Source organism: Xiphophorus couchianus, chromosome 14 (genome assembly GCF_001444195.1).
Source record: "Xiphophorus couchianus chromosome 14, X_couchianus-1.0, whole genome shotgun sequence".
NCBI lineage: Eukaryota > Metazoa > Chordata > Actinopteri > Cyprinodontiformes > Poeciliidae > Xiphophorus > Xiphophorus couchianus.
The window spans coordinates 20,495,122-20,518,878 of record NC_040241.1 but is presented as its reverse complement, the minus strand read 5'-3'; the positions used below and the strand labels follow the sequence as shown (position 1 = coordinate 20,518,878).

The window sequence follows — 23,757 nt, the reverse complement described above, 5'->3', positions numbered from 1 at the left end:
ACTCCTTAAAAATAAACAGCAAGAGTGAATAATGAGAACTGTGGCTAAAACCAGCGGTTTGGCAGCATTTAAAATATTTATCTACTGAATTTTCAGGCTTTTATTAGATTACTACTAAAGTACTGGGTTGGAAATCGGCAAATGCTGAATCTTTGATTTTGATTTGTATTGGGTGGAAGCCATAATAATCAAGATGAACACAAACATTTGAAATATGTCGCTCTGAGTGTAATGAATATTTTAGATCCCTTGATATTGTGCATCTGTATTGGACTCATCATGCTATGTATAAAAATAAAACGTAAGCTGTTTTGTTATTGATCGTTTTTTGCAGGGGGTCATGTACAGAAATATGATGAAATGGAGCAACGCTGTAAGTCTCTCTTCCTTTATCGGTGGTCTCCTTCTTCTGATCCTGTTTTTAATGAACTGTCTGTTGGTTTCCAGCACGTTCCGGAGCTCGAGGGTCTGGCGGAGCGGCTGGTCATCGTGGTGATGGCCAACATTTCTGTGTACCTCATCATCTATGTCTTGAAGAAGGTGGCGTCCATCGCTCCGATCATCAGCTTTCTGCCGCTCGCCAACAGGGTACAACGACACCAACACCTCCACTGACATTTGATCATGTCTATCAATCGATCAATCAGTCAATCAACTTTATTGCATCGCGTATTTCAGCAATAAGGCAGGTCAAAGTGCTTTTCTTTGTGAAAACATAAAAAAACCCTCATCATAAACATCATTTAGTCATCAGTTGTGAAAACCAGTAACAGACATTGCTTTTTGTCAAGTTCCATCGTTAAAACAATAAACATCAAATATATTGATCGATGTTTGACTGATTATGTTTCAAAAGGAACTTCAACCCGGTGGGTTTTTAGTCTAGATTTAAAGGAACTCAGTGGTTCAGCTGTTTTGCAGTTTTCTGGAAGTTTGTTCCAGATTTTTTGTTGCATAGAAACTGAATGCTGCTTCTCCATGTTTGGTTTGGTTCTAAAAAAATCTGATGCATTTTGGGCTGTCTGTTGTTTATAAGTGCTTTTTTTGTTCTTTTTGTAAATAAAACTTGTTTCCTGTTTTAATTTTTCATATCTTAAACTTCTTTTCTTTTTTTCTCATCTTTTTATTTGAGACACGTAACATGACAATTTTCTCTAGTCCTAAATCAACGCACTTACAAATAAATTGTTTCCTGTTTTAATGTGCATGAATGTGTTTCTGTGTCAGATTTGCATTGAGATGGTAGATTCAAGCAGCGTCACAAAAGTGTTGGAGTATACCGATAAAGATTGGTGCGTATTGCAGCAAATGATTAACTTTTTTTTTTACCAGTTTCATTAATCACTTCTAGTCTAAACTGTTTTGTTTTTTTCTGCACAGGCCAAACGTCCAAAGCCTTGAATCGTGAGTATTTTATTTTTTAGCTGTGTTATCAGTGACTTACTGTAGCTGTTAAAACATTAAAATTTTGTTCATTTTTATTGAAGAACCTTTTTTTTTTAAATTTTATATCCTTGTTTAATTTCAGAGTGAAGAGCCTAAAGCAGCGTCTCGACGAATCCGCTAAGATCACAGTAAACCTGAACCTGGACGGCGAAGCACAACTTCCTGTTGCTGCTGCTTCTGATGAAAAGACACAGCCTGGAGTCCGAGGACATGTCGGATATTCTGCAAAAATGTCAGACATTTTCTCAGCAGACAAAGAAAATGTATCGTCAGAAACAAAAACACCTCAAACCTGTAAGGAAATTGTGCCTAAAACAGAAGCTGATATAGAAGAAAAGGCAGAAAAAGCAGAGGCAGAGAACAAAAACGTAGCCTGCATATGTACTGTATCAGAAAAACAAGCTGGTATTTTTGAAAAGGTTCAAGAATCTGCAGAAAAGACGACAGAAACGAGAAGTGAAACAGCGACTGAAAAGAAGGAAGAGGCAGAAGCAGTTAAAGACGTCCAGCCACAAGTTAGCGAAGATGCTAAACCAGCAGAGCTGAAGGAGCCGGAACAAACGGAGGAAACCGAGGTCAAAGGTTCTGGTGAAGCCAAAGAAGAAGTGAAACCAGGTGAAAATCTGCCGCTAACAGAGAAAACTGTAAACAATGAAACTTTGACTGGTCCATCTCAGGGACCACAGGCCATAGTAAAAACCCAGCAGCAGAAAACAGAAACCTCAGATACTTTTAACTGCAATATTTGTTTATTAGCGTAAATTAAACTACAGTTTGGGTTTAAATTTGAAGTATTTTATTACCAATTTAATGTACTTTTTAAAAATGGTATTATTATTATTCAGAGGAGTTACATAAATTTTATGTTTAAAAACTGCTTTTTCTTTGAGTCAGTAATTGACTAACTAAAGTTCTTAGAAGCTTTTTTGATACATAAACAATTTTTTTTTTTTAGCATTTAAGGACCAGAAAGTTTCCGCTGTGACAACTGAAGTTCCTGCATCTGACAAAACTACTTCCACATATTCATCTGATTTTTGTTTAACTCCTGGAGAAACGATTGAAAATTCCCTGAACATGACAACAATTTTCGGTAAGAACCGCAGAGCTCAGCGATATCTGTTGAATCGTTCCAGTTTGGCTCTTTATTAATCTCTGGCTCTTGTTAACAGACTGGGTCTCTGTGTGCATCTCTCCTTCAACAGTAAGTATACTTAAACAAACTATGCTCCTTATGAAATCTTTTTAAAAATGAAATTTTAAAAACATGTTAGGGGTTTATATGAAAAAGTAAATATAATAGGTTTTGTTTGTGTTTCTTTTCTGGTTGCAGAAAAGCTGTTTTTTCATTCAGTTTATGCTGATATATTTGCGTTTGGGCTCTGCAGTTATCACCTCCATGACTTTATTGTCCTGATTAGAAACATACATCAGAAACATGAAATAATCTACAAACCTTAAGCATGTTCAAAAGTTAAATAGGGCTGGACGATATGGCTGAAAAATATATCACAATAAAAGTGTTTTATATCAGTTGCTATCGGTAATTATTAGTTATAAATATCTGAAGTACTACCAAACTGATGACATGACCTTAACCGTTTTATCCACAGTTATGATGCAAAACCTTAAACTGCTGCCATGCTTATTACTCAGCGTTGCTAGGTAACCAAAGAGTGAGAGAGTTGTTGCTAGGTAACCAAAGAGTGAGAGAGTTGTTGCTAGGTAACCAAAGAGTGAGTGAGTGATTTGATTCCACCAACCTCGCTTAGCTAGTCGTGAGAGTTCAGTGAATATTGTCTACACTGAATATGAAATAATCCATCGGACGTGTTATTGATATAGATCACGCAATATTTATATATTGTTATAGATTTATTATCCAGCCCTACAACCAAAGCAGTGATAGTGAAGCCACCAGTTCACACGGTGAAAATTTATGGGGGACTTTGTCCAGGAAAACAAAGCAGCAGTGAATGAAGCATTGAAATAATTTTGAGAACAATGGCACATCTTTGTCCCTGACATTTCTCTTTAAGCTAATATTTCACATGTGAAGCTTGAAAGAGAAGTCAAAATGATGCTAAACCATCCATCACTCATTTAGCTCAGACACCAAGAAAGTTGCTGCTGTAGATAATTCATGGCGATGAAATCAACTGATTTTGACTTTTCTGAATACTGTGGTGATATTTTGTATTTTTAACATTCTGAATGCAAAGGGGAACCTCAGTTACGGCTGTTAAATTGATAATTAAAATGCTACGTACTGTATAATAATTCCCTCTAAATGTTAGTTGCTCTAGAATAAAGTTTTTTATCGTTTGTCTCCAGTTGCTTTCACTCGATGCGACTCTGGTCATCCAAAACCTGCCAGAGTTTGGTGACGGCTGCTACACAGAAGCTGAAGTCCTCGCTCTGCTCCAGACGTTTGATATTCAGCGTGAAGATGACAAAATTTTCATCCTTCCTCTGTCTCAAATAGTAAGTGCCATTCTTACTTTTCTTTCTCAACGGATCTATTTTTTTCTGTGAATAACTTTTTTGTTGTTTTTTCCTTTCAGGCATTTGTTGTTCTTCCAAATATAGAGGCAGTGCAAAAACTGATGTCCTCAGAGGAGGACATCCTCTTCAAAGGGTCCAAGCTCAAATTCGGTGTCATAAAACGCAAAGAACCCTCGAATTTAGTAAGTTTATCTAAAATGTTGCATTAGTGATACATTTCTAGCAATTTTTGAGTTGCGCTGATGTGCTTGAATCAAGAAAAAGTTAAATCCCCATGATGTTACTGTCGACAATAATACAGTTTAGTTCAACAAACCTAACTATGTTTGCAGATGACATTCAGATTTTTATTCTGTTTTTTTTTTCCAGTTTGGCATTTATAAATTCTTGATGAGTTTCACCAAATCTGTAAGTATCTCACAACAGCCTGACTCCATTATTTCATATAGATAAAACCACAAAGAAAGTATCGATTCACCACGACTCAAACATTTCTGGCAGCAAACCAATTCTTTTGTTGATCTTCTCTAGCAGCATCTACAGAATTACTGCAGTCGGACAGAAGTCGTTTACATCCAGAACATCTCAGTAAATGAAGCCAAAGATCTCAGAGAAGAGTTGCAAGAGACTGAGAGTGTTATAAACTACCTGCCGCTGCTCAACAAGGTAAAAAATAATCACAAACACACTCTCGATTATAGATGTTTGTGTGAAAATGTGACATTCTGTTTTGGGCGTTTCAGGTTTTTGTTGAATTTCAAACTTTTCTTGACGCTGATCGGATCGGAGTTTGGCATAGCTTCCTGAAGGATCGGCGCTCGTACAAAATATACAGGCTGGGGCTGCCAGTGACAACCTACAAATCAAAGCGTGAGTCTTAAAACAGTGAAGAAGCCTCCTTGTGAGACAACATAAAACATTAACTAATGTGCTCATTGTGCAGCTGTTACTGAAAGTCAGAGAAATTGAAGGAATATTTCTCCTGACTTTGCAAAAAAATGGTGGTAAGATAACTTTAAAAAGTAGTATGGCTCCATCAATTCCATGGGCGTAAATGTCAAAAAATGTTTATTATTCTTCAAGTTTTAAAGCCGAAACTTTATTAGTGAAGTGTATAAATGGGGGTCAGAGATGGTGGATTTGAATATCATGAAAAACTTTAAATCAATAATTACATTCAAAAAGTAACATTTATATTTTATATTAATTTGTTACATACAGACTGATATATTTCAAATGTTTATTTCTTTCAGTGTTGATGATTATTACTGACAACTAATGAAAACTTCAAATTCAGTATGTGAGAAAATTAGAAAATTGTGAAAAGGTTCAATATTGAAGACCACACACTAATCAGCCAATTAACTCAAAACACCTGCAAACGCTTTTAATTTGACCTTTGACACCTTGGGCAAGACGCCCAAGACGCAAGACGCTCTTGTGTAAAGAAGCTGGCTGTGCACAGATCTCTGTGTGCAAACACATTCATAGAGAGGCGAAGGCAAAAAAGGGGACAAGCAATCAGGACAACTGCACCCTGGAGAGGATTGTGAAACAAAACCCATTCAAAAATGTGAGGAAAATTCACAGAGTGAACTGCAGCTGGAATCAGTGTTCAAGAACCACCGCACACAGACAGATGAAAGACAAGGATTTCAGCTGTCGCTTTCCTGTTGTCAAGCCGCTCTTGAACAAGAGACGGCACCAGAAGCATCTTGCCCGGGCTGAAGACTGGACCGCTGCTCAGTGGTCCAAAGTTATGTTCTCTGATGAAAGTAAATTTTGCATTTCCTTTGGAAGTTAAAGTCCTAGAGTCTGGAGGAAGAGGAGGTCCAGTCATGGTTTGGAGTGCCATGTCATCTGTTGGTGTTGGTAAACTGTGTTTTCTCTGAGGTCCAAGGTCAATGCAGCCATCTACCAGAATGTTTAAGAGCACTTCATGCTTCCTGCTGCTGACCAAATTTGTGGAGATGCAAATTTAATTTTCAAGCATGACTTGGCACCTGCACACAGTGTCAATGCACCTGGGCCTGGTTTAAGGATCCTGTTCTTAATTGACAAGGAAACTTCTGACCGTAACTAAATAGAAAATCTATGGTGTATTATGAAGAGGAAGATGTGATTTTCTGAGATACTGGATTTGGGATTTTCCTTAGTTGTGAGTTATAATTATCAACATTAAAAGAAAAAAAATCATTTGAAATATAACAGTGTGTATGTAACAAATAAGTATACCATACAAGTTTCACTTTTTGTATGGAATTACTGACTTAAATCAACTGTTTTATATTATAAGTTTTTGACCAGCACCTGTGTATATATAGATTTTTTTAAATATTTTTTTTCTCACCATTTGAGGTTAAATCAGACCAGACATTTCTTGTTGCTTAGCTAGAATTACCTAACTTATTTCTGTTTGCTAAATGTCAGAAAGCTTGATGAGAACATTTATTTAGAAATTTATTTGAAGAATTAATGTTTTTGTCTCCCTGCAGCACCAAGACATCCACGACTGGCTTTGCCGAACAGGAGCCTTTGTGTGGCGAATGCAGCCATCCCAAAACCAAACGCGGCCATCCCAATTGGTTCCAGCGCACCATTTTGGGTTACCATGACAACTAGACCTTTTTTGTTCCCTACTGCATCTCCTTGGTTCAACATCCCAGGTAAGGTAAACTCAGAGAAATTTAACGCATCTCATAGCAATGTGACTTTTACTTCTGATTACTAAATGTCAGGGTTTTTTTTTTTTCCAAATTATATTATTTTTTGCTTACTTTTATAGAAATATATCAAGAATTATTACATTCTTATTGCTTCTTATAAGCATTGTAGTATAGCTAACCTGGCTAAACAGAAAAATAAGTTTTCAAATGAGGATATATTTTTTAAAGCAGGGAATAAAACTACCCAAACAAGTCTGATTCTTTATGAGTACCTCATGGTGCCTCTGTTGGCAGGATAACTGCTGAATTTTGGCCCCACTCTTGTTTGCAGAATTGTTTTAATTAAACCACATTCAGTAAGAAAGTTCAGCTGAAAAGCTAACTGGGTTTGGATCTGCAAAATCAGAGCAAACTAAAGTTAGTTCACCAGTCTGATTTGGGAAACTCATACAAATGGAAAATTTTTTTAAATATTAAAATTTTATTTTTTATGGTTCTCTGCAGGTTGGGTTTGTATGTTTCACTTTTTTCACTTTATAATTAGATTTTGTTTTTTTACTCTCAGCTTATTTGAAAAGGTCTTCAATAAAAAACATGAAGGTAAGAGGTTTTTTTCTGTTCACGAGATTTTCATATAGTCTGCATTCTGTTATTCTATTGTTTTGCTCCATTTGATTTTGTTCATTTTAAATGGATTTAAGAAAACGTTTAATCTGCAGCACTTTCTGTTCTTGTAGTTATTTTTTTTCTTTGCATAATTGTTTAACTTTTCTATCTTGATCTCTGTAGAAATGTATGTCGAAACATTTCATGGAACCAAAAATCATGGTGACGGGTTTGTCAAATGAAACCTACACACACAAGGACGTAGCGGCGCTGGTGTGGAAATATTTTTATGTGCAGAATCTTCACACACTCTACTACAATGTAATGGTTTTACCGCTACAGAAGAGGGTAAAGAAATATTGACGTTTGTCTATAACATTCCTGGCTCATAAAAAATGGTTTTGATGTGACTCTCTTCTCATTTTTTCACCTCTAGGCGTTCGTGTGCTTTCAGAGCTGGCGCGCTTGCTTCACCTTTTTTGCAGATTACTTCACAAAGCCACATACCTTCAAAGGCTCCACTATCTACGCCTATTTGGTGCGGACTAATTTCCCCTTTCCAGATGACGAGGTATTAAAACTTAGAGTTCCCACAGATAATTTGATATACCACCCCAGTGGTTGGCACATTTCTGCTAATATTGGAACAAATTTTTTTGTTTAGCGCTTTTGCTATCCTTGACCACATTTATCACACTTAACTTCCCCTAAATAAAATTTCCAGATGAATTCTAAAGTATTTATTTACTTGGTTGTTTTGTAATCTTTCAGTTTAATAAAGTTCGACATCTGTGAAGTTTTTATTACCAGCTGTTAATAATTTTTCAAGTTTACGCTCTTATTTTGAAGTGGTGAAGACTTTTTTTGCCCCCACCATTTGTTTCTGCATGCAAGAAACATACAGAAACAAAATAAAACACGGACACTTGATAACAAGATATAAATATAAATAAAATATCTAAGGGAAAACATTTAAATTATAATGTCAAAATTCAATTGGTGCTCTTTCAAAGGCAGATATAATTTGAAAACAAGTTAGCGCTTTAGCATTAGCTTCTGCCAAATACTGCATTGGTTTAGTGCTTTTGTGCTGGTGGTTACAACTTTTGACAATTTAGCACAGACCAGTTTTTGTAAGCGCCATATTACAAGTATTTACAATGACAAGTCTTTTAGTCTTAAAGTAGTAGCTTTTATTTTGGACACAATTATAATCATTCCTGCTTTTTGTCCTGTTGATGTTTACTTTGTGTTCTTGCTATGTTTTTACAGGTGACCTTGTACAAAACTCTAATGAAATGGAGCAACACTGTGAGTGATTTTATCACCTTCTGTTATTAGTTTACGGTTCCAAAAAAGCTACTTGTGGAAAACCAAGATGTTGCTTTGTTTTCCCAGCCTGTCCCAAAACCAGAGGGCTTGGAGGAGCGGCTGCTCTGCATCGAGGTTTCAGCGTTTGACAAGCATGTCGTCATGATGGTCATGGATGAGGTGGCGAACATCGCTACGTTTACCAACTTCCTGCCGCTTGCTGACCGGGTACGACATTGCTTGATCTGAGTTTTACTTCAAAGTTGCGATAATACAGGAACAAAGTCGCGACAAGACAGGGAAGAAAGTCGTAATAGTACAGGAACAGTCATAATATTACAGTGAATTTAGAATAAAGACAGAATTTATGAGAATGAAGTAAAGATTTTGTGAAAAAACGTCAAATTAAGGAATGCAATCAAGTTATACTTGGCAGGAAAGTTTTATTTACTTTGATGCTGATGTGTTAAAAGATTATTAGTGGTAGAAATTTGAAACTGCTGTGCAAATAAATTTGGATAGTTCAAAAGAAGAACCGGATGGACTTACTGAGCTGATCATTTCAGATCTTGAAGTGTTTTTTCTTATTAAAATAACTTTTGTTCTCATATTTTTACAACTTCCTTCTAGTAATATTGTGTCTCTATTTTAATAATGCCATAACTTTATTCTCGTAATTAAGACAACGTTTAGGTTTCCGGTTTCGCTGATAGATGGCTCATTCCGGTCGGACAATTTCTTGAGTTGTCTCTATTAGAAATGTTACATCTTTAGGCTCAATTTCCTTCATTATTGTCAAAATCAACATAAAAAATTAAATGCAAATAATATACTTAGTTACACTTTTTCTTTCTCAAAGTAAGTGCTTTGATCATTTTTATATTAAAAACATAAACTGCAAATGTATTATGGTCATCTTTCATTTATTAATTTTCTTTGTCCATGATTATCTTTTAACAGATTTATATTGAGATGACAACATCCAGCGGAGTATCAAAGGTGGTGGAGAACATGCTGCTACCAAAATTGTGTGAAAAATGTGACTATTGGTAAGTTCAGGAGTTTCACTTATAGAAGTCAAGTCTTAGATCAAACCTCTCTCTTCCTGAAAGTAGCTTCTCTTTGTCCTTATGCAGGGAGCAAGTTGGACCCATTGAACCGTAAGTATTTACGTCCTGTAATTTAACCTAAGGTTAATAAACTATTTGGATGTTATGGCTCTGGAGTTATTTTTAGTATCTTTCTCCTGACTGATACATTTATATAATGAGATTGTTTTGATCTTTTGGAACTTCTTGGCAAACCAGCTAAAAGGACGTGAAGGAGCAAATATTAAGAAAATCCCCCGAGGAAAGCTGTAGCTTTATGTGAAGTTAATCAGACTCCATAGAGGTGATTTTAAAGTGTAACTGGAAAATTTAGAAAAATTCCAAAGTGGGCGGAGCCAAGAAACTCTTAGGGGCGTGGCCAAGTGTGGAGCTAAGCAGAGGGGTCAGGGCCAATGAAACATGTTGCTACCTTAACGACTGTCACTATATTTAGCAAATTCTTTGGAGCCCTCTAGCAACTTTTTTTTTTTTTTTCAAAAACCAACTAGTGACAAAGATGGCAGCACTGACACAATTTTATGCAAAATATTGCAGAGCAAGTCAAAATTTGCATGAAAATGTCAAAATTGTTGTGCATACAGATAGTGCCCCCAAAGCTGCAGTATTTAATTTATGTTAAAACATTTTTTTCATGTTTAAATTGTCACTATGATAGTTTAATCTGGCAGTCAGATGCAGGAGAAGGGTCTTAGTCCTGTCAGTCACTCTTCGTACTGCTAATCTCCCTCCCCTTTCTGTCTGCTACTCTATAGCTAGCATAGCTTATCATGAATGCTAGGCTAGTTAGCATGGTCACGATAAGCGGTTTTCCCGTGATGGTAAGTCGTTTCTCTGCTAGGACCATGAGGTTGATCGAGGTCTGAATAGTGATTAATTTTTTTACATCTCAAACTATAGAAATGAATATTGCATATATTTTTTTGTTTGTTTTGTTTTTTCTGTGAGTAAGCCAGTTTTTCCTGATGTCACTTTCAGTGTAAAGAGCAGAAAACTTCGCCTTCTGGGTTACCCAGATATCCCAGTAGATTTGGAACTGGACCCAGAGGGAAACCACACCGATCCCAGTGCTGTGAAAAGTTCAGAACCGCCTCTTGATAACAAGGCAACAAGCCCAGATTCTGCTGAGCCCGTTCCCTCTGCTGAACCCACAGCAGGATCAGGTGATGCAGAGACTCATGAGAAACATGAAGCTGAGAAAACGGCTGACTTCACATCAGCTGTGTCTGACGTGGAGACAGCAGATGGAAAAGAAGCAGATTCAATAAGCTGCTCTGCGCCAGAAACCGCAAGTCTGGTCCAGTCAAAGGACGAAAACGGAGAGTTTCCTAGAATGGATATGAACAGTTTCAATGCGATTAAATCTCTGGTTCTTCAGTTCAAACTTCAACAAAGAAGCTCCACACAAACACAACAGGTGACTTTTTGTTTTTTATACGAGTTAAGTTTCTTCTTCTCACTCCATTTCAAGCTAAATGTTTTTATTTATTTTATTTAATTTAATTTTTTTTTTTTTTTACTTAATAGCAGTCCCATGCTTGTTTTATAGTGATTATAGCTTGAGCTACAGTGCATCTAAAAAGTGAAATGATAAAAAAAAATAATTTTATTATTTCAAACAGACAAAAAGGGAAAAAAATATCATGCCCATTGACATGCAATTTTACATTATTCATTGTTCAAAAAGCAGCAGGCAGAAGAAACAAGATCTTATAATTTCCTGCTCCTCTGAACTCATAAACATTTAAATTTCCCCACACCAAATAAACTCTTAAATTATTCCCACATTGAATGACACTTAAATCTCACATTTTCATCCTTAAGTGTACAAAAATTTATAAACATTTTTAATATCAAAAGCATTTTTGGTCTTTGAGACACCCATCCTATACAACATATTTCCCAGTGATAACAGTTATTTAAAATAACACAACATAAACGGTGTGCTATTATTTATGTCTAAATGCAGTATTACTATATAATAAATAATTGGATGAATCCTTTTATTTACTGTATGTACATTTGTTATAAATATAATATATTTAGATATTTTTTCTTTACTTTTTCTTTTACCTATTGAGAGGTATTATATGGATTTATTTTTAACATGGCTCAAAATAAAGCAGCAGACTAAACAATTAATAAAATCTATTGATTTTTAATACAAGTATAACAGTACTTTATAACTTTTTATATTAAAAATTGCTGTTTTGCATTCAGACATCTACATTGCATGTGACTTTAGACAGTTGAAGCTATCGCTAATTCATTGCTAAAGCTAGCTAGCGCTTTTGTGTATATCACAGATAAGTCCAAATTTATTGCCAGTTGGCTGAATAAAGTTTGTGCATTTCTTTGGAGATATGGGTCTTAAATTTCATTCATAATGATCTTAAAAAGTCTTAAATTTCAGTTTGAGCCTACAGGTGCCTTGATTGATTTCAGCCTCATGATTCTTAAATAACACTAAAGATATTTTCCCAGTTGCTCACTGTTGTTGTTAATCCTAACATATCTTTATCAAAACAGAGTCCCGAAAAGAGAACTGAGGAGCAGAGCGCAGACGAGACGCCTTCCGCCAAAAACAAGCGCTCACCGTCTTCATCACCTTCACCCATATCTAAAAAAATTAGACTCTCACCCGAACCCTCTTCTTATTCAGATTCAGAGACTCAGGGAGTTCTTTCATCATCTTCTGGTGTTAGGATGTCACAGGAAAACGAGAGTGAAATGGTCAAATCTGACCGCAAGGAAGGAAAAGCAGAACCAGAGACCTCACCAGATGGAGAGAACTTGGACTTAACCAACCAAAGCCAGAGTCCAGAGGCAGATTCTGCAAATAAAACACTCGGAGAGATTACCAAAAAGAAGACACAAAAAGACGAAAATGACAAAAGCATAGAGGACAGGGTAGATGAAAGTTATGAAGAAACAAATAAAGAATCTGAGATTAGCCATGATGTAGATCAGGAAGGCATTGAGGGCAAAGAGATGAACGCAGCTATTTGTGATAAGGAGAGAGCCGCTGATGACCTTGAAGCTTCTGAGAAAGACAAACATCAGCAGGTTGAAGATGCAGGTTTTACTGTACAACCAAACAAGGAAACAAGTGTTTCTGTGTCTGAAGAGGGAGAAAATTCACCAGGTAAACAATCTGAGACTCAAACAAAGGACAGCAGTGGAGAGGCAGAGGCGGGGAAAGAAGATAAAGACTCTGGCGAAACGGTTGAGGATCAATCTGTTACTAAAACCTCAGCTAGAAGATCAACTAAATGTTTAAAACAAGATAAAGTAGACGCTAATGAACCAACTATCACAACAAGATCTACCAGAGGAAAGAAAATAACTCCAGATGAAGGAAAAGAAGACAAAACTCAAACAAGAAGAAGGAACGATGCCCAAGATTCACAGGAAAAAAACAAAAATAAAGAAATGTCTTCTGGAGATGTTTCACCAGTGACCTGTGAGCAGGAACCATCATCAGAAATCTCAGACAGCGTCACAGAGACTGAAGACCAGGAACAAGAAGCCAAAACCACCAGGAGGCGCAATCGAGCCAAGAACACTGCGGGGATGACTCCTGGTGAGACAGACGGATTTCCATCTCTTATTCTGACACCAGAACAGCTAAACGCAAGAAAAGCCGCCTAATTTATCGTCTGTTTCAGTGAGGAAATCCACCAGAGGGGGGAAGTCTGAATCTCCTGGTGAGCAGAATCCGAAAGAATGTGAAAAGGACGCTAAAGGTAAAAAAAGAGAAAATATTTACCATCTGCTTCAATAAATGTTAGAGAGGTAGTTAGTACTTTAGCAGCTGAACAGTAGAAAATCCATAACGGCAGTGGAGCTGCAGTCCGTTACGTGGTTGCTGTAACTAGATTGAATCGCGCCTGTTAGCCGCTTTTGACACTTTTCAACTACGTCATTTAATCATTGGAGGCGCCATGATGGATGTCGGAAACATAACGACCGAAATTGTTTTCCCCAAGTTATTTTTGTCAGTTTATTCGTGGCTTCTTCTAGTTAAAGTCAGATTAATTTGTTTGTGAACGTAACGCACTTGGTTGGGGATTATATACGGCGGTATTTACAGAAGCCTGAAACAGCTAGCTTAGAAACCGACCCGTTCCTTCTCCCTCCTGACGTATTGATCAAATTACCGACTCTGCCTGAACTCACACCACAGGATTTATGTCACTGTGTTATAAACAGCGTTTCCTTTTACACCGGAGCGGCCTCAAAAACGAACAAAAGACGAGATGCTAACCAGTTTTTTCCATACATGCTAGGCTACACGACGGCGCGGCATTGTCTCCATGGTTACCAATGGTTGGACACGTACCTTCTCCATAATGCGATATTTGCTATCTTTCTAATCATACTTACTTATAAAGTTTGTGAACGTTCATTTTCTTACCTTGTAAAAATGTGTTCGCTGCAAATCCGTGATTTCACCGAGGGCTGACAATCATTGTGATAAACGGCTGCTTGTCATTTTATTTCATAAAAATAAAAGGACAAGTTTGGTTTCACAGCCACGTCCATTACCATGGCAACCTGCTGACAACGGCTCAGATAGCCCACTGAGCTGAGTTTATATTGAAGTGCTTCAGTAAAATCCATACCAAAAAAACCCCAGAAGAACGCAAACATTTTCCACACAAACAGAACTATTTCGTAATTGTTAAGTTAGTGAACGGCCACCAGAACGACCTTTTTTAATAGTTCCAACACTATTATGTTAATCAGTCCTTTCTTTTCAGTCCCTAGCAAACGGAAGATGGAGATTTCCGGACCTGAATCAAAGAAATCTTGTGTCGACACAAACGTCAAACTTCCTCCGTTCAATCCTAATGAACCTTTAGGTGAGATACGCACAATTTATTACAACAATTGTTAATTAAGACCTGGATCCAGGAAATGGTTGACATGGGCAAAATATCTCTTTATAAGTGAAATAATCTGGATTATTGACTTAAGCGGCAAAAGTCAAGCTAAAACCTTCAGCGGTAAAATTAGCACCTTAGCTAACGTTAATTCCGAACCAGCTCAAAAAATAACACCATCATATTTTCCTATCTTTCACCTCATTTACAGACACGTAACTTATAACGTTGCAATATGCCTCATATATAATGCACCAGAGTTGGTAACGTAAAGGTAACGTTATTTTACCAGGCTAACCAGCACAAACCAGCTCATGCTATCATGCTAAGTTATAGCATGATAGCATGATGCTATAAGCTACATTAACTCCATCTAAAATGTACATTTCCAGACTAGGTTTTGGCTTCAAACAGTTTTCTAAGAAGTGTTTTTTTACCTGTCCTGAAGAGCTGAAGCAGTGTGAGCCCACAGCACGGAGACAGAGCTGCACTTGCACTTGGAGAGAAAAAGCTGGTTGGAAGCGAAGCAACGCTTGATGACGTAGCTAGATAAACTGCATGTTAATGTTAGCTAGGATGTGAAAAAAACAAAAGTACATTCTCTCTTTCTGCCTTAAAAATATGTTAACCACTAAAGGAGTAAAAATACAGAAACAGGGAACCACGATGAGGCAGCTATGATGACCGTTGGAAATCAAATATAATTCTTACTGTATATTATAAGTACAGTACCACTACTGTAATGTGTAAGCAGTACATTACTGCAAATTCAAAACATACAGTAGGTTACTGTAATACTATGTACTATACCCATAATGCAATGCAAACTACAGTAACTACTTGTAAAGATGTCTTATGGTAGGGTGACCAAATGTCCGTATTTCCCGGGACATGTCCGTATTTCACGTCCTGTCCCGGGCGTCCCGGGTTTTTTTTAGAAAGTGAGGAAATGTCCTGTTTTTTAAATTACCTTCATTGGACCAATAAATTTACAGGAACTAAGGAACTGCGCACGGCGCTGCGTGTGACGTAATCCCTGAGCCGCGTCAGTGCGGGCAGCCCTGTTCAGAAGATAGATAGCGTGGCTGTCAGTACCCCAACAACATGCGAAAGCGCAGTTTGCCCGCTTTCAGACCCACCCCCTACCCGCCCGCCCGCCCGCCCGCTCCAACGTGTCCTGGTTTTCCCAACTGAAAATATGGTCACCCTATTTATGGTAGTTTTACTGGGCATTTTGTGGGATTTAACTGTAAAAAATACAGCAAAGGCTAACAGTGTATGATGACCGTTGGAAATCAAATATAATTCTTACTGTATATTATAAGTACAGCACCACTACTGTAATGTGTAAACAGTAAATTACTGCAAATTCAAAACATACAGTAAGTTACTGTAATACTATGTACTATACCCATAATGCAATGCAAATTACAGTAACTACTTGTAAAGATGTCTTATGGTAGTTTTACTGGGCATTTTGTGGTATTTAACTGTAAAAAATACAGCAAAGGCTAACAGTGCAGTTTCCTCCCTATTTTCATGCAAGGCACAGTAGTGCCTTAGCATGGATGAGGTGTTATTATTGTACCCCAACTCCTTGGAGCACAATAAACACCTCACCTTTACAGAAAATAAGAAACAGTGAAAAATACAGTTCCTCATAAGCAAACCTAATGCATCTGCAAATGTTCAGTTCACCTTACCTTGTTAGGGCTTATCAAATCGAAATGTTCCCACATAGGGGAAATCCTCCTCTTTCTCGCCGGCTCCATCCTACTCCTATCCTGTCCTCGCGCTCCTAAATCTCCTATCTATCTATCTACCTATCTCTCTCCTAAACTCTCTAAACACCAAACTAACTGTCTCAAACTAAATAACCATTATCCAAACTCTGCTATCCAAACTATCAAAACTCTATCCACTCTCTCAACTGACCGCAACTCGCCTACAACAACCCACATGAATGGAGCCTGTGGGGTTTCTAAAGCCGTCAAACCCAGCGCCAAACTCTGAGCCACTTCCCGAGGCAGTCACGTGGTACAGCCGGGCAGCGAGGCTTCGGACGTCATCGTTTTCGGCTCCTCCCCTAAATGAAGCAAGCCTCGATACGCGCTTTACGGAAATGCCCCCTCCATTACTCGACACACGCCTCGAAGCCTCGGCACATCACGTAACATCACTAGTAATTCCTTAAAATTGTGGGAAAAAGTACCAGTTCCATTGGCAGATTATGTCACTTTCAACAAGACAAATAATCTGCTAATCCCACTAGAACTTTTTCTTCAATGTTAAGGATTTACTGACCTAAAAGAAACACCTATAACTTGCTAAAAAGTTATTTATAAGTTAGTTTTGTGTTATTTCAAGTGTGCTAAAATATAACCACTAGAAACTAGACCAAATATACTTGGTGATGTCTACATTCTCCTACTGCACAGAAGTCGGATTCATGTCGCATTTAATAAGTAGCATGAACGACCAAACAAAAACATTAATTAAGCATCAAGACCTCCTGTGTGAACGTAGCCTGTCTTTTATTTCTTTCACTTTTTATCATATTACTACTAAGGTTGTTCTTTGTCTTATAAGGTTGTGATATAATAAAGATTAAAGTCAGGTCACCTCTTTGGAAACTTCAGTGAGGAGATCCGGAGAAGATCGACACTGTCTGGGGTCATAGTCCGACTGACCGTGGGTTCTGGTTCATTCAACAAAAAACCAAAGATTTTAGTTTCAGTGATTTAAAAAAAACAACTTTTTCTTCACTATCATATGAAATGCTGAGCAAAAATACTTAATTTCTTTTATAAATCTGCTTTTTTAAGTTACTGTACAAATGTTTTTATTACTTTTAAGGAGAAGGATCATCCAAATGTAAAATTCAGCATTAAAAAATGAAAAAGTGAATCTTACTTTTGAGGAAAACTCATGTAAATATGTGATATTTATAGTTTTTCTGATTGATTTTCACCTTTCAAAGCGTGATGGTTTCTTTTCTCCGGATCCCATACATTCCAGCAGCTGCTTCTGGGTTCTCCCACTGACACGTAGCAAAAAAATACTTTTATTAGTCATTGTCAGTTACACAAGAGCCTCAGATGTAGTTCACAATTTCAATAACCTTACATTAACTCTTCTGTGACCCTGGTTATTTTGTTTGTTTAACTTTAACTGGGTGGATCCAGGATACATTAGACATGGTCAGGGTACATATAAAAGACCATAGATACACCCTCCCATCAAACTTCAATATGACAGGTTATGAATATGAACATGAATAATTAGGAGTATGACGGGGAGGAGGGAGGGGTTTATATGTTAATGAATTTGACACCTCTTCCCGCTGTGGGTCGTAGTGCTTGATGTCATGAGATAGAGTGGATGTTATTGGCTTATTGTAATTCTTTATCACAGCCCTGTACTGTTGGTGAGTCTGAAAGGCTGCTGTTCTTTAGTGGTCTAGACTTCCTCTCCCCCCAATACTTTGCACTTGGTCTGAAAGACACCTTTCTCCTCCTGCTCTTTGGTGGGATAATCAGACTTGCCACCTCAGCTGTCTTCTGCTCTTTGAGTGGTCAACCCAACCTGCTTCCTCTCCCCCCATCAAATTCTTTCTCCTGTCTTTGTATTCAGCTTGAAACACACCTCTCTTTGCTCATCCTCTGACTCGTCTCCTCAGCATCAATTGTTTGTCCTGTTCTTCTGGGGTTCTGAGAGACACCCCCTACCTAGCTACAATTGTTTTTACCTATCTCCTTTTACCAAGGTGTTGAGGGGATCCATTTTGGTGGCCTTAGGATCTCATCTCTGCTTTTTGCGGATGATGTGGTCCTATTGACTTCATCAGGTCGTGATCTGCAGCTCTCGCTGGAGCGGTTCGCAGCCAAGTGTGAAGCGACCGGGATGAGGATCAGTGCCTCCAAATCCGAGGCCATGGTCTTGAGCCGGAAAAGGGTAGAGTGCCTTCTCCGGGTCAGGGGGGGTGTCCTGCTCCAAGTGGAGGAGTTCAAGTATCTTGGGATCTTGTTCATGAATGAGGGAAGAAGGGAGCGGGAGGCCGACAGGCGGATTGGTGCAGCGTCTGCCATCAAGCAGGCGTTGTACCGGTCCGTCGTGGTGAAGAGAGAGCTGAGCCAAAAAGCGAAGCTCTCGATTTACCGGCCGATCTACGTTCCCACCCTCATCTATGGTCATGAGCTTTGGGTCATGACTGAAAGAACGAGATCGCGGATACAAGCGGCCGAAATGGGTTTTCTCTGTAGGGTGGCTGGGCTCTCCCTTAGAGATAGGGTGAGAAGCTCAGCCATCTGGGAGTCACTCAGAGTAGAGCCGCTGCTCCTTCACATCGAGAGGAGCCAGTTGAGGCTCGGGCATCTGGTCAGGATGCCTCCTGGACTCCTCCCTGGTGAGGCGTTCCGGGCACGTCCCACCGGGAGGAGGCCCCGGGGAAGACCCAGGACACGCTGGAGGGACTATGTCTCTCGGCTGGGAACGCCTCGGGATTCCCCCGGAGGAGCTGAATTATTCATAGTGGACTCACGGGATTATATTGCATTGACATGAACATTTTCAGTGTGATTGTGTTCAAACTGAGACTAACTTTCATCCTTCTGAGAATTTATTCTCTAACAATCGTATGATCTTTCTACATCAAGTAAAGAAACTATTTCTGATAAGATCTTTATAGAAGATCACATCACAATAAAATACTTGTTAACTCTTTTATTGTCAGTAAAAAAAACAAAAAAATGTTTTGATCATCATGGAGTTGAAGTTTATGTCAACTGCATTCAGTTTATCTAACGTCTTTTTAGCCTCTATTGAAGTATTCCACCATGTTGGGTATTAAGTCCCAGTTAGCTTTTCATCTGGACACTTAGTAAAAAATCATAAGCTTGAATTTTTTATCCTGATCTGACTTAGAAACAAACCACATGAATTCTGCAGAATTTTACCACAAAATTAGTTTTGCGGTTCCTTAAGTGACTGAAAAAAAATATGAAAAGAAAGAAGTAAAACTGACTTTGTCTCATCCTTTGCCTCTGCCTCTATATTTGAAATTCAGGACAGAGACGGTGTTGTAATTTCCTGCATAAACATTTATGATTCCTGAGAAAGGATCCGAGAACGCAAATCATCCTGAGTAAACAGCAGCAGGCGGGGAACTGTGTTCAGCTCCAAAGGAATCATATCAATCAACGTGTGAACAACAAAAGTGTCCAGTAACCACTTGCTACATGTCAGAATTAGTCAAATATTTAATGCTTCAATATGCATCAGCAAATCACCAATTCAGTTCAATGTAAATAGAAATTAAATGTCGTAATATCCAGTATCAGGCAGTCTTCTAAAGACAGTGTTGCCGTCATGGCATGCTAACTGTTCCAATAGCTAACATTGGAATATTCCAATATTCCAATATGGATTTTTCTATATCTAAATGTGACTGTGCGGTGAAGCTAAAAATTAAACTACTGTAATAATTGGTGCAACAACAGTTACATTTTGTCAGAAATATTTACAAATAAAATATAAATGGGGCATATGAGATCATTTCACCTCCTCTGGGTGTCACAGACACAGAATCTGAGCACCGGCAAGAGGAGCGGTCATATCTACTAGCTGGGGTTTATTTTACTATTTTTATGATTTACTTCATTTGTAAGAAATAAGCTATGTAGGAATATATGTGTGTGCCTGTGTTGCATTGTGCGTGTTTGTGTGGGTCAGACACACAACGTGTCCACATTTGTGTGCTTGTGGCCTGTATTTGTGTGGCTCATAAGCATCGTGTTGATTTTGTGCTCCACTTACATGAAGAGCATTAGGGTTGTGTTTGTGTGAGTCGTGTGGAAATTAGGGCATAAGCAAATTATCACTGATATTTAAGATAAGTTATAATTTGCTTATCTTAGAGATAAGTGGATTATCTCTAAGATAATAAGCAAATTATTACGTATCTCTAAGATAAGTAATAATTATCTTATTAATTAAGATAATTATTATTAATATGCAAATTATTACATATCTCTAAGATAAGTAATAATTATCTTATTAATTAAGATAATTATTATTAATATGCAAATTATTATGTATCTCTAAGATAAGTAATAATTATCTTATTAATTAAGATAATTATTATTAATATGCAAATTATTACATATCTCTAAGATAAGTAATAATTATCTTATTAATTAAGATAATTATTATTAATATGCAAATTATTACGTATCTCTAAGATAAGTAATTGTGTGTCTGTAATAATTTGCTCGTCTTAAGCAAATTATTCTCAGGTAAGAGAAGATCCTACATCATGGTCCTGCTGCTGGCCTCTGGTCTGTTGTCTCCTCCCCGACTCTTTGCTCCTTCTATTGTGACAATAAACATTTCTTTAAAATATATCAAAAGCAACAGTGAGAACAACTTTTGCAAAGAAAAAAACAGGACTGGGTTTATTCCTGGCAACAACTAGCTATCAAGCAATGCAACATGGCTCAACAGCAACAGCAAGGGCCCCTCCTTTTCCAGTTCAGGCATTCGCCTTGTTAGGCCTACGACAAAGTTTATTTGCCCACAACTGATGAAGCCAATAGGACCTCATCACATCTGCAAAAAGCAGAGACGAGATGCTAAGGCCACTAAAACGGATCCCATTAAAAAACCTTGACTGCATCTAGAAACTGGTGGGGAAGGGCAACCTGTGGAGAGCAACCTGTGGAGAGCAACCTGTGGAGAGCAACCTGTGGAGGGCAACCTGTGGACGGCAACCTGTGGAGGGCAACCTGTGGACAGCAACCTGTGGAGGGCAACCTGTGGAGAACAACCTGTGGAGAACAACCTGTGGAGGGCAACCTGTGGAGAGCAACCTGTGGAGAGCAACCTGCGGAGGGCAACCTGTGGAGGGCAACCTGTGGAGAACAACCTGTGGAGGGCAACCTGTGGAGGGCAACTCTCACTATGTTTCTCTAATCTGAACCATTTGCAAATTCAATTTTCTAGAAATTAATACTACCTTTGTGAGGACAATGTACATTAGTCAATAACCCCAATTTAAATAATTTTTGAAATCCTGGGGGGAACCGGAGCACCCGGAGAAAACCCCACACTAACACGGGGAGAACAGACAAACTCCCACAGAAAGAGGCGCCTGGTTGAGAATGAAGAACGCTTTTCTGTGAAGATGCAGCGCTAACCACTGCATCACCGTGTTGTCCTTTTTTGTTTTTTAGTCTAAAATGTAAAATGTAATTTGGGGTTTTGAAAATGGTTCAGGACTGACCTGGACTCTTTAACTAGTTGCTTGTTTTAGAGGTTTTCTTGCTTTTCTCACCACAAATGTTTCTCCAATCGGAACCGTTTGCAAATTAAATTTTCCAGAAATTAATACTACCTTTTTTGAGGACAATTTACATTGGTCAATAACCCTAATTTATATGGTTTTGGAAATCTGTGGGAAACCGGAGCACCCGGAGAAAAACCCACGGTCATTTTTTGGGGGGGATCTAAAATAAGAAATATATTTTGGGGTTTCAAACGGTTCAGAAATTACATTTTTTCCTAATCGCTTGACTCAGAGGCTTTCTTGCTTTTCTTCTTGAACATTTGTGGTTTTCTTAGCCCCAAACAGTGTCGTATCTTCTTCCACACTGATTTTTGCTCGGCGACTGCCCCCACTGGTTCCTGTGACAGATTTTCCACAGAGCGGTCCGTCACGTCCATGGATTCTATGTTAGTCGGCATGTTTTCCATAAAGTCGTTTACCTGGTTGGGAGAGGCATCAGCAACATCAATGTTTTCTGACAGGGTTTCCTCTGTCAGACGGTCCTGATCCATGGACGCAGTGTCAGAAACCTTGTTTTCCAGGGTAGTGTCTTTCTCGTTTGGTTCTTTTTGTCTCGCAGGTCCTAATTCGTGTTTGAGATGTAATTCAGTTTTTATGTTTTCCTGCTGTGAGTTAAGCTCACAGCCGGAGTGAAGTTGTTGAAAAGCAGTCAGTTGTTTTAGGAGACTGTCTTTCTCAGCTTTAAGCTCGGTGATAATCTTCAGGTCACTCATCCTTTGCTCTGAATAAGTTTTAATCTCTTTATGTGCATCCTGCTTAAATGTTTCTAACTGCTGTATTAGAGTCAAAACATTTCCTTCATATCTGGCTTTTAGTACTTGGTAAGTAACTGTTGCGAATTCCACAACAGATTGCAGATGTTTTATTACCTTAGTTGATTGCCTTTGGAGGAAAGAGATATCTTCTGCATTTTTCTGGTTGAGGATGTCCTTCTCTGCTCTGAGATCCTTTATGAGCTCAATAAGTTCATGCTTGGTTTTTTCCAAATTAGCTTCTGTCATATGACTCATTTCTTGCTGATAACCTTTGTTTTGCTGTTTAAAGACAGAAACATCTGCTTCATACCTCGAGTTTAGTTCTTGGTATGAACTATTAATCTGCTCTAGTTCTCTCACCAGGCATTTCTCGGTAACCTTGAAGCTTCTGATCTCCTTTGACATTTTCTCTATTAAATTTTGGTCCTGTCTGATCTTGTCTTTATTGACCATCTGCATGTCAGCCTGACGTTTCCTCTCACTAATGTCTGCTTCAGATTTGGACTGAAGCTCCTCGTATTTAGCCTTCATGTCGTCCAGCTCTTGTTGGAGTGCACTGTTTTTATCTTTTAATTCCTCAATCCTTGACATGAACGCTCGCTCTGTGGCAATAGGATCTACCTTCACTGTGTCTAAGTCCTCTTGCAGCTGCTGTTTTGTTTCGCTGTCCACCTCGGAATCGATAATTGCAGGGCTGAGAGTCTCTGGATTGTTGTACTTTTCAATTGCCTGTAGTTGTTTCTTCAACTCGATGCTCCTGCCGATGAAAATCTCCTTAAGAGCTCTCTGCGTCTCTACCTCAGCTTTTGTTTCCTCCAGTTTTGTTTGGGTATCGTCCAGCTTTTGGTTCTGGTCAAATAATTTTGCTTTCTCCATTTTTAAAAGAGAGGCAAGTCGTTGTATCTCTATGTGGAAATCAAAGGGAGGAGGTCTGTTCCCTACCCACCCATACTGACGTCCTTTGGCTAAATCACTGATGGAACAATTTTGGCTTTGATGTGCCATGTTTTGACAAAATAATACTTGTTCAAATCAGTCTGCTAACAATCTCACTGTAAAAGCGCTTTGCGTGCGTCTGAACTCCTCAGTAGTGCAGCAAGCAATGACAAGAAGGTAGAAGTTTGTTACATAGAT

General features: G+C 38.3%; 1 protein-coding gene across 4 annotated transcripts in view; it reads left to right on the top strand.

Annotated features, from left to right (window-relative positions):
- The window catches only part of LOC114157028 (uncharacterized), a 59,443-nt gene that overhangs the window by 33,391 nt on the left and 2,295 nt on the right, over positions 1-23,757 (top strand). For 3 of the 4 annotated variants that reach the window (XM_028037692.1, XM_028037693.1, XM_028037694.1), the window contains exons 39-62: positions 335-373; positions 448-588; positions 1,228-1,292; positions 1,381-1,404; positions 1,529-2,061; positions 2,402-2,539; positions 2,619-2,650; positions 3,781-3,930; positions 4,011-4,133; positions 4,321-4,359; positions 4,483-4,617; positions 4,695-4,821; positions 6,447-6,617; positions 7,183-7,217; positions 7,407-7,571; positions 7,660-7,794; positions 8,496-8,534; positions 8,622-8,762; positions 9,495-9,583; positions 9,671-9,694; positions 10,619-11,057; positions 12,170-13,223; positions 13,309-13,386; positions 14,404-14,505. In XM_028037692.1, the coding sequence (XP_027893493.1) occupies positions 335-373; positions 448-588; positions 1,228-1,292; positions 1,381-1,404; positions 1,529-2,061; positions 2,402-2,539; positions 2,619-2,650; positions 3,781-3,930; positions 4,011-4,133; positions 4,321-4,359; positions 4,483-4,617; positions 4,695-4,821; positions 6,447-6,617; positions 7,183-7,217; positions 7,407-7,571; positions 7,660-7,794; positions 8,496-8,534; positions 8,622-8,762; positions 9,495-9,583; positions 9,671-9,694; positions 10,619-11,057; positions 12,170-13,223; positions 13,309-13,386; positions 14,404-14,505 (4,018 nt within the window). The remainder of the gene's footprint in view (positions 1-334; positions 374-447; positions 589-1,227; positions 1,293-1,380; positions 1,405-1,528; positions 2,062-2,401; positions 2,540-2,618; positions 2,651-3,780; positions 3,931-4,010; positions 4,134-4,320; positions 4,360-4,482; positions 4,618-4,694; positions 4,822-6,446; positions 6,618-7,182; positions 7,218-7,406; positions 7,572-7,659; positions 7,795-8,495; positions 8,535-8,621; positions 8,763-9,494; positions 9,584-9,670; positions 9,695-10,618; positions 11,058-12,169; positions 13,224-13,308; positions 13,387-14,403; positions 14,506-23,757) is intronic. The other variant, XM_028037695.1, reaches the window with a different exon arrangement.